The sequence below is a fragment of the Siphateles boraxobius genome, unplaced genomic scaffold (assembly GCF_051911475.1).
Source record: "Siphateles boraxobius isolate OS27281-9 unplaced genomic scaffold, OSU_SipBor_1 3, whole genome shotgun sequence".
Taxonomy (NCBI): Eukaryota; Metazoa; Chordata; class Actinopteri; order Cypriniformes; family Leuciscidae; genus Siphateles; species Siphateles boraxobius.
The window spans coordinates 5131164-5147760 of record NW_027508919.1 but is presented as its reverse complement, the minus strand read 5'-3'; the positions used below and the strand labels follow the sequence as shown (position 1 = coordinate 5147760).

The 16597-nt window shown below is 36.3% G+C and overlaps 1 protein-coding gene across 3 annotated transcripts; it reads left to right on the top strand.

The window, feature by feature from the left end:
* Nucleotides 1-674: 674 nt before the first annotated feature.
* Nucleotides 675-16547, top strand: cpxm1b (carboxypeptidase X (M14 family), member 1b). 3 transcript variants are annotated; one of them, XM_077247547.1, is made up of 14 exons: nucleotides 675-982; nucleotides 1094-1361; nucleotides 4146-4255; nucleotides 4989-5128; nucleotides 5223-5307; nucleotides 6728-6878; nucleotides 7362-7450; nucleotides 8374-8497; nucleotides 11866-12062; nucleotides 12984-13163; nucleotides 13312-13606; nucleotides 14998-15137; nucleotides 15249-15351; nucleotides 15428-16547. In XM_077247547.1, the coding sequence occupies exons 1-14, from the start codon at nucleotides 815-817 to the stop codon at nucleotides 15736-15738; spliced, it is 2361 nt and encodes a 786-aa protein (XP_077103662.1). In that variant the 5' UTR covers nucleotides 675-814; the 3' UTR covers nucleotides 15739-16547. The 3 variants fall into 3 exon arrangements, with proteins under 3 accessions (XP_077103662.1, XP_077103661.1, XP_077103663.1); XM_077247546.1 differs by having other exon boundaries at nucleotides 675-1361; XM_077247548.1 differs by lacking the exons at nucleotides 675-982; nucleotides 1094-1361 and adding an exon at nucleotides 2235-2310.
* The last annotated feature ends 50 nt before the right edge of the window (nucleotides 16548-16597 follow it).

Genomic DNA, 16597 nt, shown 5'->3' with positions numbered 1-16597 from the left:
TTCAACGGATTATTATAATAAGTATATGTCAAAATTAAAAGAAAATTAAAATGTACAAATATACAATTGATAAATTTAAATAAGTAAATAAATAAGCAAACTTTGGGGAGAATGAAACAATATTACTTCCCGCACAGCTTAAGAAGGCGTTCAAATTATGATTTTCTCTGACGTCGAAAATATTAAGGAAATTTACATTTTTGTAATTGGGATAAAATTAAACTTTAACAGGGTAGTATGCAAAATATGGGACACACCGACACAACTAAAAAGGCTATGTTGTTGGTAATTGAAAATATTCTTTGACGTCTTCATAATAGGTTCATTTTATGTTAGATCAATAATTTATCAGACATAAGGTCAGACATAACAGATGTACAAAGCATGCGTTTCCCTCATGTTAACATTCCAGTCAGTTTTAAAGTCTGCGATCTGTGGTCGCCACTAGATGGCGCGCTGCTACAATTAACTGGGAGTACAAGCCTTCAACATTTTTGTGTGGAAAAAATGGTAAGAAATGCCACAAGTAATAGCGTTAAAACAATTTGGCGTGGATTTTTTTTTTTTTTAAACGATTTCGTTCATTCTTGGAGAGAAAAACAGAAATTAACAGAAAATCAGCAAAGGAATGTGTGCGGCACACATTTCCCACTCGAACTCTCTCTCTCCTTCTATTCACAGTAATATGGTCTCACATTTGCTTTGCAACTCGAGTGGCGCGTGATTTTGCAACATTACGGGGTTCATGCGTTCGGATAAAACAACATTTCTGTGGGAGATTTTACAGTAGTAGAGAGTAAACACTGAGTGAACCATGGCACCAACCGTTATACTTTTATCTTTGTTAACTTTTATTGTTGTTTTAGTTGGAGGAGTAACTAATTCACGTTATCTTAAATCATATAATTTAAATGACACTCAGACAACATCTGCAACTGGAAGTGCGAGAACCGGCACTTATGGAAACACCTCACCTACTAAGGTAAGCAGATTATACAAGACAATCAAAACCACTGTGGCGACTTCCAGACCTCTGAAACCCACTGAGGGTAGCACCAAAACTCAGAAAATCACGACATTTAAACCCAACCAGACCCAGGCGACCACCAGAGCTCTGAAACCCACGAAAGGTAAGCCATTCAAGTCAAAGGAACCCACGAAAACTCTGAAGCCCACAGTGAAATGGACTGATGTGAGCACTAAAGCCCTGAAACCAACAACAGTGAAGCCAACAGTAACAGCCACAAGGACGACGACCAGCCCAGTGCGATTCCACACAGAGGACCTGAATGAAAACATTGATAAAAACGTGGAACGGAGAGTTTGGCACAAAAAAGAAAGTGAAGAACCACCGGTATTTGGTAAGTAATGTGATCTATCTATCTATCCAACACCCTTCCATCCATGTATCTATCTATTATAGCTATGCATTACCCATCCATCCATCTATCTATCTATTATAACTATATATGCATCACCCATCCATCCATCTATCTACAATCTATCTATTCATCACCCATCCATCCATCTATCTATAAATTATAGCTATGCATTAACCCATCCATCCATCTATCTACAATCTATCTATTCATCACCCATCCATCCATCCATGTATCTATCTATTATCTATCTATGCATAATCAAAAGAAAAACAAAAACTCCCAGATTATCAGTTCATAAATATGCTTGCAAGCATTGTTACATCATTCTGGCCATATTCAAACACTGCTCTAATAGTCCATTTCCTGTTTCAAAAGCCAGTTGGGTCACTCAGTCAGTGAACTAGTTTTCTCCACTAAGCAAACAAACCACTGAGCTGAAAAGCATGATTTTCCATAGATTATATTCAACTTCAGGAATTCTATGGTCAGAATTATGCGAAAATCTTAGTTTTGGTCATGAAGGCTATACCGCATGTTGTATCAAGTTGATTAAAATGCGAATATGTACAAAACGGCTGCTAGAAATATAAAGCTATAGTTGAAGTTTTTATTATAAAGACAGACCCATTCAAGAACAAATCGTCTCAATGAAGCGTCACAAGCAACAGCTCATCTTTTCAACTTCTTTTATGTTCTGTAGAATTGGGGTGTTTTAGCTGTAGGTGGAGGTGGTTGTGTAAGAAGCCCATCCAGACCTCTCCAAGCACCTCTTAAAGATGAGCCCAGTGGCATTTCACTCCACAGCCGTGCTTTCTGCCCACTTGGAGCATAAAACAATTTAAAGGGCAACAGGGACAGTAGTCCAGGTCAAAGTATTTGGGCCACCTAAATACCATCAGTGGAAATCTCCCCACTTTCAGATGAATTGGTAAGGAATGCTGACTCCGCAAACCATCAGACTGACTCACCCACAAGAACCAGATGTGCATATCTCTCACTGAGAGCCTGATCACTTTTACATGATGTCCCGATACAAAAGTTTGAATGCAACAGGCACAATCAGCTGCAATTACGCAAACCATTAACAAACAAGATATTTCTGGAAATGCTATCCAAGCTTTTTGCTCATTAAACAGTTCACAAGGTTAACTGGGAGATCTACAGTTAGTAAAGAGAATCTTTAAACTCCTTAAACTTGCATAAAAAGAGCATGACGCCCCCAAGCAGCAGTACATTCTACTGGAAATTATTAATATACAACATGAGCAGGATTTCCTGCACAAAGGAATATAAAAGACTATACCATGCATACTGAACTGATTTTATTTGAGTGGCATTAAGGCATGTGTATACTGCGGTATGAGTACTGTATATCAATTAAAAATATTATAAACTAAACATCGTGGCAGGAAGTGGTATATCGCATGAAGTTACTCAAGTATTGCTTTTGAAAATTATTTTGTTCTCAAGTCAAAGTTATGATGAACTATACTATACTATAATCCAATCGTTTTTTATTAGGATCATAAAGCTTCTGTATACAGTATATTAAAGAAAAGGGGGGTTCTAGGTCATTAAAGCAACACAACCCTGTTTAGAGAGGATGATTATTGCAAGAATAAAAAGTATGCATCAAGGGATATAAAAAAATGAATACCTAACAGTAAATAGGTCAAATCTTCAAACCTTACAGTTCCTCAGCTTTTTTCTAAAGATACATTTTTCCTTTCTCACACAGTTCCGACTTTCACTCTTGAGTCAGGGGTATTTTATTTAGGAGGAATTAATATGGGAATGAATACTTTTTTGCTCAACGCAGCTGAAGCAAACCATGTTCATATTATGACCAGTTTGGTGTTCAAAAAGTTGTTTAGAGGAACTGTGAATGATGTGCCCTTCAACTAGAGTCAGAAATATCAGAACGACGAGTTCCAAGCACATTAACTACCAAGCAAAGTTATATTTACAAATGGGAAACTCAGAATTATAGATGATACACAAGTTGATGAGTTGTGGGATAGGAAGGGGTGTTTCTATTTGAAATATGGTTGAAACACTGATCTATAATATAGATGATATATCTTATAATATATCTATAATCTATATAGAGATCAGTGAGTGGAAAGCAATTCTGTATGGTAGCATATAGTACTTGTGATACCATGTATAACAAGTGATAGAAATATTTTTCATCATTTTGAATTCAGATGTAGTTATTTAAGTTTATTGCCCACAATATAATTCATTTGTTTTGTTTAGGCTACTTCCACGTTATGTTGAATGCGTGACTTTATAATGCACGCCTGACTCGTACAGAGGTATATAGTTTCACTGGTGCATTTGAAGACAGCATCAAACCAAACATAGATCCTCTCCTGTTATAAAGTTAAATTACAGGCCACATCCATCTCAACCGTTTGTGCAGGGTTTGTCACACATTGGAGTAGCAGTCTACAGATCTTAAAGGCTTCAAAAACACAGGACAACTAAAAAAAAAAGAAGAAGAAAGAAAAGAAAAGAGAGAAAGTATTTGGAAAGCGGATGGGACAAGCTGAACTCCTCAAAACAACTGTTTCCTGTCTGCCCCGCAGCTGCATCGACTAAAATATTATGGACTGATTTTACTCAAATGTTTTTTATAAATTGCATTCAAAATCCATTGACTCAAAAATCTGAAGGGCAAATGATGTGATGCTTCTGCTCTCAAAATTGTATTCCCTATTTCCTTCCACGTCTTTAAATCATATCTCCTTGTCTTCTCAGAGTGTCCTCCTTTGGGTCTGGAGTCGTTGAAAGTTAAAGACTCGCAGATTCAAGCCTCCTCTTATAAGCGCATGGGCCTGGGGCCACACAGGGGCCGACTCAACATACAGGTGGGCCACACAGCAGAATACACCACATATATATTTATTCTGTATATATAAACACAAACTACCACCCAAATGTTTGGGGTCAGTAAGGTCAGTTGTTGTTATTGTTGTTTTTGGGAAAAAAGTTATTAATTTTATTCAGCAAGGACACATTAAATAAAACCATTTATGACAATAAAGCCATTTATAATGTCACAAAAGATATCTATTTTAAATATGCTGTACTTTTGAACTTTATATTCATCAAAGAATCCTGACAAAAATGCATCACGGTTTACACTAAAATATTAAGCAGCACAACTGTTTTCAACATTGATAATATTAAGAAATGTTTCCTGCGCACTCAATCAGCATATTATAATGATTTCTTAAGGATCATGTGACACTGAAGAGTGGAGTAATGATGCTGAAAATTCAGATTTGCCATCACCAGCATAAATTACATTTTAAAATATATGAAAATAGTTATTTTAAATTGTACTAATATTTCACAATATTATTATTTTACTGTATTTTTTATTTTAAATGCAGCCATAACAATTAGAGATGTCTTTCAAAAACATAACAAAATAAATAAATAAATACATTCGCACCGACCTCAAACTTTTGAACGGTAGTGTATATGCATGTCATCATCAATATAGCATCAATTATGTATTCATCAGCCTATTTGGCAGTTTTGGTGTTTATTTTAACATGACCATTGTTTCGTCGTTTTTCTTTTCTTTTTTTGCAGTCTGGTGTGCAGGATGGGGATATCTATGACGGAGCTTGGTGTGCCCAGTATAAAGATCAGAACCAGTGGTTACAGGTAGATGCCAAGAAGCTCACACGGTTCACAGCAGTGATACTGCAGGGTCGCAGCTCTATATGGAGGTACTTCATATCATGATATATGTCTCTACCATAATATCATAATTAAAACAAAATGGTAAATTGCAATAATAACAATGTCTCTCTTATTTTGTAGCTGGGACTATGTAGAAACCTTCAAAGTTCTGGTTAGCAATGACACCATTAAATGGAAGCCATGCATGAACGGGACAGAAGAGGCGGTATGTTGTTCTTTTTGTTATTAACTGTAAAAAAAAACTACCTGTCAAAAATTTGTTTTTGTTTTTGAAAGAAGTCTCTTTTGCTCACCAAGACCATACTTTTTTGATGACAAATACAGTAAAACAGTATTATTGTGAAATATTAACAAAATTTAAAAGAATTGTTTTAAATTTTAATATGCTTGAAAATGTAATTTATTCCTGTGACTGAATTTTCAGCAGCCATTACTCCAGTCTTCAGTGTCACATGATTTCTCATAAAGTAGTTTATATAACCCAAAATAAGTTATGTACATAATATTTCAATTTCACTTTTATTTGTATAGCGCTTTTCACAATTACATCATTTCAAAGCAGCTTTTTTTTAGAGATATATTTTTTGCCATTTTTGCCTTTTATTAGGATAGGACAGTAGCTAGACAGGAAGTGAGGGAGGACGGGATCGGGAAAGTTCCACGAGGCGGGATTCGAACTCGGGTCGCCCGAAGCACAACGACGCTACATGTCGGCGCACTTGCCCACGAGGCTATCAGCACCGACGTTTCAAAACAGCTTTACAGCAAATGCAGTCCACATTACAGTTTAGAGTTATCTGTTATCAGAGATAACTAACGGTCTTAGTTATGCTTTTCCATTTGTATAATGTACCTACACAAATCACAGTTAGCTAAAAATGTATTCATTTAAACAATGCAATAATTTAAGGCAGAAACAATGAACTCATTGAAGTAATTAATACTTGTTTGTTAACAAATTATTGTGACTCAGAGTAATAATATGATGTCAGAAAGGTGCCATTTTTGTAGTTTAGTTTTCATAAATCATCTCTTTGGACTTAATATTGAGTTCTGAGAATTACAGTATTTTCAGAGAACAATTGAAGAACAACAGTATTAAGTAAGTAAGTAAAATGTATTTATACAGCGCCTTTCACAGTTACATAAGTAAATGATAACAATATACTACTGAAAATCAAAAATGGCCAAAGTAAAAGCCTGTTCACACCAAGGACAATAACTATAATGATAGCGATTGAGTCCATATTATGAGGCTACATTACAATTTTACTCTCATTTAACAGAAATCACCTAAAATAAGCCCCCTTTTCCAGACAGTAGGTTGTGCCATTCACCTCCGCTGGTGTATATTAGCCTCAGTATCTTTGTGACATCATTATATTCATTCAGTTTCCAGCTGGCACAGAGTCTTTTATACTAACAAAGGTTGGAGGCAGGCGCTGGCAGTAGTTGGCAGGGTTAAGCGGCTCTTTTGAAAAGAATAGCCTGCCCACTGCGGACTGAACTGTGCCAGCCTCTCGTGTGCCCTTCTTGGACATTGACTGTGCCAGCTGCCACTGGCAAATGTCACTTGGATTGCATCAATAGGATCACTCACCAGAAGTGATCTTGTATGCTAACAGGTGTTTGAGGGGAACAAGGACACCGAAACGTCAGTCTTGGCCATTTTGCCCAAACCAGCAGTGGCACAATACATACGTATTAACCCTCAGACCTGGTTTAAGAATGGGACCATCTGCCTGAGAGCTGAAATTATGGGCTGTGATCTGCCAGGTATGCCAAACACAAACCTTTCACTGATCTCACATCATAACGCTAGAGACTGTTGTGTTTAGCGTCCTTGTTAGATAAGTTACATAAGTAAATGATAACAATATACTACTGAAAATCAAAAATGGCCAAAGTAAAAGCCTGTTCACACCAAGGACAATAACTATAATGATAACGATTGAGTCCATACCACAACTATAACGATAATGCCAAAGAGGAACGATATCATTGGAATCACCTTCAAAATGATTTTATTCCAGCTGATGAACGATTAAAACATTGACAGTAAATCAGAATCCATTATGCTTTAAAGAGCTTGAGCATGTAAAGCAGCAGACGACAAACCTGCAGCACGCACTTAGAATTAAAAGAGCGTTAACGTTCATCGCTGTTGACACAAATATTTATCGTTATGGTCATCTTTATAGTTATAATTCTTGGTGTGAACAGACCTTAATATTCATGAACTTTACATCGTGTTTTAAGATCCAAACAATATCTACCCGTGGCAAGCTGAGGAAGGCACCAAGGACAAACTGGACTTCAGACATCATAACTACAAAGAGATGAGGAAGGTGAGGAAGATGGAGCCTTTTCTCCTCTTGTTTTGTTGTTGCTTAGTCAGCATGAAATGGTGCAACCCATGGCATACTGACCATTAAAAATAACAATACCTACATATATTTAAAATGAAGTATTGTTTTGCTAATGAAAGAAGAATTATGATTCATAAATTGCTCTTTAAAGTGAGAAGCCCTACATAACAATCCACTGCAGATTGACAGAGATGGATGACTGCATGATCTAAAAAACAGCCCTGGCTAGAAAACAAACATTTCCCCAGATTTTCACGTCAGTATATGAGCTGCCTTGCGGATCACTTGCGCTCAGTCTGACCACCATCATGCAACAGTGTCTACATTAACACAAGCCTGCGGCCAGCTAACAAAAAACACATTTATATACACACTGAAAGATAAATGCAAGGAATGTTTTTGTTTATTCTCCAGTCCTGAATACTTGTCTTCTGTGCTTTGTCATACTTCAGATTTTTTAATGTTATCGAAAGAAGTCTCTTATGCTCAAAAAGGCTGCATGCATTTATTTAATCAAAAATACAGTAAAATCTGTAAAATGTTGTGAAATATTAATACAATTTAAATAATTTTCTATTTTAATATATTTTAAAATTTAGTTTATTCCTGTGTTGCAAATCTGATTTTTCAGTATCATTACTCCAGTCTTCATTGTCACATGATCCTTCAGAAATCATTCTAATATTCTGATTTGCTGCTCATGAAACATTTATTATTATTATTATAAATGTTGAAAACGGTTGTGCTGATAAAAAATTATGGAAAATTGCATTTTCTTCAGGATTTTGATGAATGGATAGATGAATGGAAATGTTTTGTAACATTGTAAATATTTTTACTATCACTTTGAAATAATGTATCCTAATTAGCTGTGAAAAAGTTGATCATCATTTGTCTTTCAGCTCATGAAGTCTGTGAACGAGATGTGTCCTGATATCACCCGCATTTACAGCATTGGCAAAAGCTACATGGGCCTTAAACTGTATGTGATGGAAATCTCAGACAATCCAGGCAAACATGAGCTGGGTGAGTTTGAGTCCCAACACAAGTTAGCCTACCACTAACTATACAGTGTTTAATCATGCAACCTTTTATTGGATAAAAACAATTATTTCAATGTGTTTGATCTACACTGATTAAAAAAAAAAAAACTGAAGTTTTAAGTAAATTTAAGGGGAAATTACACCAGCCCTCTTCAAGCTATAGGATTCTAATGTCATAAATCTTTGTATAAAATACCTGGGTGGAATATACAGACTTTTCAATTTTCAATGCAAATTTTGTGGGGAAATCTGTGGAATTCCAGAATGGATTTAAACATGGTAAAATGTATTGAATTAAATGAACAACAAAGGGTATGTGAAATTTTATGAATAACTGGAGTTCAGATTCTTCGGAAATCTGTTTTCTGTGTTGCTCTTTGGGCATGGATTCGACGTGGGTGCAGTTATCAGTTTTATGCTGTAACGATAGCAATTGGAGCAGAGCCCAAAAACCCTCTGCCTCTCTTTCACTCTCATTCAGTCTGATTTGCCCTTTCTATTTACACTGGGCAACTCTAGTGTTTGCATTGGCCTGTGGGTTAGAAATTGGTTCCTCAGTGAGAGAGGTTGCCAGCTCTGGCAGTGGTTTACACATCTCCTGCCAGCCCTCATAATGCAGGCTGGAGCCAGGGATGCAATCGCAGAAGGCCATGACGGCATACCTCAGAAAGAGTCTAGAAATAACCTCACTCAGTGTTATAAAATCATAGAGCATTTCAGGAGTGGATCAAAGCATGTGGCGATTCTGTTTAAGAGGATATTTGACACATTGATTAATCTAAAGTCTCTCCGGGCACAGTGGAGAAATGCCAGCCTACAAAGTTATGGCCTCTTTGGGAATTAATTAGCTTTATGTTGGCTGTGCTTATGAAATGAGAACAATATGAAAGTGCATTTGTGTGCTCTAGTGTTACAAGCCACACGCATCATGTCTGAGGTCGAATAACACACCCAAATGTCATTATTGTAATAAGCGCTTTTTCAAAACACATTGACAGTCCTTTCGTGTTCAATTTCACTGTCTGATCTCCTCCACCCAAATTAACCATTAATCTTTTCAAATCTGTTTTGATATATAAATATAAAGAGACAAAATAAGCGCAACAGTGACCAAATACTTTTTCAGCAGCCTTGATCCTCAAATTCTATGCCTTAAACCAAATCAACAAGCTCAGAGATGAATAACAATATTAGAAAGTACAAACAAATACAAAACAGTGACCTTAACATCTGATGGAATTAACTACAATGGATCACTGTGAATGAATGATAACTGAATCAAAAACAATGGTACACTGTAATGCAATTGATTAGTAGTAAAACAGTATTTTTTACATTTATTGAATATACTGTATAAACACACAAATATACAAGGCATTTTAGAGAGACTAACTAGCTGCTTTATAGATTAATTGAACTTGTTTCATATTTGATGATCTTTACAATTATTGAACAGAACTGAATAAACACTGAAATTACACTATTTTCTTTTAAGAGCGGCTTTACAGCAGAATTGAATTCCGTGTGGATCACAGAATCATTATTTTCCTGTTTATCACAGTTAAATTGCTTTTAAACAATCTGTATTGTATAAAGTGCTATATAAAAAAAGGTGACTTGACTAAAAAAAGGAAGCAAATCAAAGGAATCATCAAATAATAAAAACGAGTTCATGTCATAAAAATTGTATACGTTACTGGTAAATAAAAAAGATTTTTTCGAGAATGATTTTTTATTTGTAGATCATTACTGCTGTGCTCTACACAGGAGAGGAGACATTCTCATTATTTCAATACGAATCAGTCGCTTGTTGTTTCGGGGGTTTCCAGACTCATGCGTTTCCTGTCTGCATTTAAATCAATGACATATCAATACTGTGGTCTGCATGTGGGGGTCAAAGTTCAGTTAGTTTCTTCTCTGGAAATTCCTCCTCTTTGGCGGGATGGGTGATGTTTTCTCAGTGAGGCTAACGAGAGCCAGATTGCTGAGACTGAATGGGTCAACTGTTAGCCAAATATTGCAGAGAAAGAGCAGGGGGGATTTAACCTCGCAGAGGACCTGAACCTAATGACGCTCAGTTTCACTGTCAAAACAGACGCAACTTGTGCTCCTCTTGGTTGACGAAGAGGCAGCAAGCTGCAAGCCGAATCAATATTTATAGAAATAAATCAACCATGCTTGGTTAGATATGCACATAGGCTATTTCTTGTTTTTGCTTAAAAATTCTGAGAGATTCATAAAGGTGCCTGTTTTTTTTTTCATTGTATCCTAAATTTTATCCTAAGTTTCATGATATTATAATTGAAAAAGGCCACAAATCCCTTAGTCTTACTTTATCATTATACAGTATATCATTAAGTATCGATTTTCTGAGACCGAAACTGGTGACTACAGATTCATTTTTATGTTTTAGCAAGCTATTAATTTATTAGCATTCTCAAATCTATAGGTCATGATCTACCACATTAAAATTACGATTTTTAAAATGTTTTTAATGTCATCAAGGCTGCATATTTTTGATTTAAAAAAACAGTAAAACAGTAATATTTCTCTCTGTATCAAAGCTAGTAATCATTGTTGTTTGCGAAATAAATTAATCAATGTTGGAAAATACTGGTGCAAAAAGGGCATTCCTTCAATATAATCAGAAACTGAACTTTTTTCTAATTATCCACTCCAATTACAAGTATCATTAAAGTCCAAGGGCACGGACCCTTTCACAGACTGTGATGACACATTTCCACATTTATTACCATTGTAAATCTAGTTTTACTATGTTCTTTTTTTATTATGTATATTTATAACACTATAGTTTAAGTGATATTACCTTGGCATTAAATTACAGGAAACTAGTTAATGCTGCTGTGTGAGCGTTTTTATACTACAGCTGAAGGAGTGATCGCAAATTTGACATCTTTCTCCCTCGGAAATTTATTATGTATATAGGTAAAAGCTTTGACTCTTTCCTAAAACATTTTTGCCTATTTTGTTCTCCCCACCAGAGAACCACTGATAAAACCCTACATTTTAAAACAAAATGTCGGCCACAGACATTATGGCCGACAATTATGAAAAGAATAATTAAGTTGAAAACAAAACATTTAACAGACAAGCAGAGATTTCTGCCTCTATGAGCTGCTAGAGAGAGGGTGCCAGATTTCAGACTCTATAGAGTTAGCACTCTATAGAATGGTGGTGGATAGAATCTAGGCAAAGCATGGAGTTACTTTTCAAAACAGAGCCACACATCTATATATCCAAGTACCATAACACTTCTAATAACTGCACACACCTTATCCAATTTCTGTGACAGAGCTTGACAGTCTAAAAACAGTTTGGCTCCCCCTGCAGGTGAACCTGAGTTCCGCTATGTGGCCGGTATGCATGGAAACGAAGTGCTCGGGAGGGAACTACTGCTCAACCTGATGGAGTACATATGCCAGGAGTACAAACGTGGAAATCAGCGCGTTGTTCACCTAGTCAAAGAGACACGCATCCATCTTCTGCCCTCGATGAACCCTGATGGCTATGAAAAGGCCTACAAAAAGGTAGAGTGGGAAAAGCAAGGGACGTTCTGGCGTTTCCAAAATGTTTCTCTACCAATACACTACCGTTCAAATGTTTGGGTTCGGTAATTTTTTTTTAATGTAAAAAAAAAAAAAAAAAGATGATTTATTATAGCTTGTCAAATTTGTCCCTTTTTGGGTGTGAGCAAAAACGCGCCGTTTTTGTGTCCCTTTAAATGCAAATGAGCTGCTGTGACACTGATTTCATAGTTCAATAAACAAGTAATTAATATTAAGTCACTTACATTTTAGGCGAAATTGACTGTTTTTGTTCTATTTTAGCAGCGTTCCAATCCAAACAAAGATCACAGCATAGCGTGTCTTAGAGCAACACTCAATCATGTTTTGAATGATTCAGCGTTTTGAATGAATCGGTTGAGTCAAAGATTCAATGACCCATTGATAAACATCTGTGCCATTCTTGATGATCAGCCGTTTGAACTAATCGTTTGAATGAATGACTCGCTTAACAAGACTGCTATCACCTGCATTTCTGTGCAGACTATCGACAAACCAAACAAATCCGTTTACAATAAAAAAAAAATGTAAATCAGACCAAACACATTTTTATTTTTACTCAGGAGTTATGTATGTACAAAACGACAACTTTTTATAACATTAACCTATTAATAATAAAAAATATTGTGCAAACAAGCAAGGACTGGTGGTTGGGACTTGACGTGGAGTTGGTGAAGGGAGACAGGCTTGTCCAGGGCGGGCACTAGTGACTCACAGGGCGGGGCGGGCCCCCCAATGCCCTCCCACGGCTTCGGGACTGCCGGGGACCCGAGTATAGCATTTAAACACAGATTTTCATGATATGTCCCCTTTAATTATTTTAAACCAAGCACAAACAAGCTCAATTAATCAACGACTTCATAACACTTGTGTTTTGTTTTACAGGGTTCAGAGCTGGCCGGATGGGCACTGGGTCGCTTTAGTTATGAAGGCATTGACATGAATCACAACTTTGCAGATCTGAACACAGTGATGTGGGACGCCATCGAGCTAGAAACAAACAAGTCAAAACTAATCAATCACTACTTTCCCATTCCAGAGTCCTACACTTCAGAAGAAGCCTTGGTAAAGTATGACTGTAAAGATCATATATGAGATCTCACTGATTAAAACAAACACCCTTCCATCTTTAAACGACTTCGAATCATCATTCTCATGTAATTTGGCCATAATATTTTAAATAAATCACATTATTCTTGTCTTTATATTGAAGGTGGCTCCAGAAACGAGAGCCGTCATCAGTTGGATGCAGACTATACCATTTGTTCTCAGCGCTAACCTGCATGGAGGAGAGCTGGTGGTCACTTACCCGTTTGACATGACCAAAGACTGGGCCCCTAAAGAGCACACGCCCACGGCCGATGACAGCTTTTTCCGCTGGCTGGCCACCGTTTACGCCAGCACCAACCATGTGATGTCCAACCCAGACCGAAGGCCCTGCCACAATGAGGACTTCCTTCGTTACAATAACATTATTAATGGAGCGAACTGGCACACTGTACCAGGCAGTGAGTACTGCTGCTCTTGTGGCTTTTAAAGATCATCAAGGGACTATATATATATATATATATATATATATATATAATTAATTGTTGGTGCTCAAGCACTGGTTGATAAAAAATACTTAAAGAAAGTAAACATTTTAAAAAACATGACACCCACTGCGTAAGGCCTAGCACAATACAAACAAAACTCATAACAAATTTTGAGAGAGAGGGTTTTTAAAATCAAAAAAAAAAAAAAAAAGGAAATCAACAAAATGGGTCAGGTGCAAACTTTTCAGTCTTCCAGCCTTCATGTGGCTTTCCCCTTTTTAAAGCTGATTCTTTAAGTGGCAACACCAGTGCAGATGTATCATGCCAGTAATTGGTAGTGTTAATTAATGAATCACTCTCATTGATGCACGCATACTGTATACCCCCAGCATATAAGAAACAAACATTTATTTTGTAAGAAAATTAAGGTTTCAAAGGTCAGACAGGCAGCAAGATTCAGCATATTTTTCTCAAATCTGTCATTTTAGTCATAATCTGAACACACAAAAAAAACTTGATTCAAACCATATTTGTAGTTTGAAATGTGGCTAAAATATGATTTTTTTTTAAATGCATATCAGTCTGAATAGTCAGATGGTACCAAGTTATTTCATCATCACACAGGATGGAATATCTATGTAATGCTATATTGTATTATCTCTAGTTAGAATCTCCAAATTTTCGCTCACTATTTCACTTTTACCAAAGAAATAAAGTAAAATAATTTGATGCCACTTAAATTTTTATATTTACTTTTACATCTAAGGTCCAAAACATACTTTTTGCCTAATATATATATATATATATATATATATATATATATATATATATATATATATATACTCAGTAAGGATGCATAAAATTGATCAAAAGTGACAGTAAAGACATTTATAATGTCACAAAAGAATTATGTTTCAAATAAATGCTGATCTTTTGACATTTCTAGACATCAACATTTATAATAATGAGAAATGTTTATTGAGCAGCAAATCAATGAAGACTGGAGCACCGGTAATTATGCTGAAAATTCAGCTGTGATCACAGGAATAAATTACATTTTAAAATATATTTCAAATATGAAAAAGTCATATTACTCACAATATTAGCTGTTACTTTATTTTTTTATAAAATAAATGCAGCCTTGGTGTGCATAAGACACTTCTTTAAAAAACATTACAAAATCTTACCGACTTTTGAACTGTAGTGTGTGTGTGTGTGTGTGTGTGTGTGTGTGTGTGTGTGTGTGTGTGTGTGTGTGTGTGTGTGTGTGTGTGTATATAACCCACATTGAGAACCCACAAGGTGAATATTAACCCTGATTACATGAATTTAACGCTTCATGTGACCGGTGTTTTCATCTGTAGGTATGAATGACTTCAGTTACCTACACACCAACTGTTTTGAGGTGACCGTGGAGCTGTCCTGTGATAAGTTCCCTCATGCCAGTGAGCTGCCTATAGAATGGGAGAACAATAAAGAATCTCTACTTGTCTACATGGAGCAGGTACAATATATCGCGAACAAAACCCCAGCAACCAATAAAGATTTATCTCAGATATGTCTTAACACCTGAAGGTGTCGTTAAAAACAATACAATCAATGCATTTGTCAACAGGTTCACAGAGGAATCAAAGGAGTGGTTAGGGACAAAGACACTGAATGCGGCATCGCTGATGCCATCATCAAAGTGGATGACATCGACCATCACATAAGATCAGGTAATGCTACTCTCAGAATAATTAAAACAAACATCTTAAACGGTCTTATCTGTCAAAATAAAAAATGCTTTTTCAGCTTTTGATGGGGACTTCTGGCGTCTGTTGAACCCGGGTGACTATGACATCACAGTGACCGCAGAGGGATATTTCCCAGCCACTCGAAGTTGCAGGGTCGAGTACGAGCATTACCCCACTATCTGCGACTTCCAACTTACCAAGACACCAAAACAGCGCCTGAGAGAGATCCTGGCTAAGGGAGGCAAGATTCCCAAAGACCTGCAGCTCCGACTGCGCCAGCTGCGCATGCGGAAACTGCGTGTCAGTACTAAGCTTATTAACCGACGCAGGGAGTCACAGCAGCGGAGGGCTAGGGGGGCCCACAACTAGACTGACCTTTAACCTTTGACCTGTTTTGCCGGCCAAGTAAAGGATTAGACTGAATCGACGTCCAGGGCAAATACAATTTAGATGGGCCTGTAAATAGGTTGCCCTTTTCTGTGGTAACATACATTGTGTATAATACATTTGAGGAGCAGATATATTATGCCGTGTAAATTAAATTTTACACAAAAATGTCTCAAAACTGTTTTTTACTTTTATACAAGACATTGATAACGTCAATTAAAAATATACTGTTGTTGGAAGGTTTGATTTTTATGCTAATTTGTGCATAGAGGTGCAAATACATCTCAGGCTGGAACCGATGTTTTGTCAAATTAGTTTCTTTAGCTGTATAGTGTTAAATATTGTGTTTGCTATATATGTTTCAAAAAGTTTAACCTTGAAAGTCAACAAGAGTTGACCTCTTCTAAAATATATGCTGAAGACTAAGAGTTATTTATAATGATCACATTAGCACTTGGATGTTTTGTTTTTAAGGAAATTCTGCCACAAAAAAAACTAACAGCAGAGGTATCAAGATAAACAAAAAACCAATATACCTCAATATGACATGCACTCGTAATAACCAAATATGAGTAGTTCCGAATGGAAATTGGGAATCATTTGTACATGACTTAACTTTCGTGATAAAATAATTCTCGAAGTAAAAAAAATTAATGAACTTGGCCTTGTACTGTTTATGGTCGCAACTGTCTGTTGAACCTGTGGTTCAACAGGTGGCGCTGTGGTGCTTCTGAAGATTTCAATAGGGTACAGAATAATAGAAAAATAAATAAATACGCTTTTAGAATGCATTGAATATACTCTTTATTTTGTAATACCTGTGACACATTCTTAATTATTT

Coding starts and splice junctions, on each gene's coding strand:
- cpxm1b (XM_077247546.1), top strand. CDS start 815: ATGGCACCAACCGTTATACTTTTATCTTTGTTAACTTTTATTGTTGTT. Junction 13,607..14,997: donor CTGGCACACTGTACCAGGCA/GTGAGTACTGCT, acceptor TTTCATCTGTAG/GTATGAATGACTTCAGTTAC. Junction 15,138..15,248: donor TACTTGTCTACATGGAGCAG/GTACAATATATC, acceptor ATTTGTCAACAG/GTTCACAGAGGAATCAAAGG.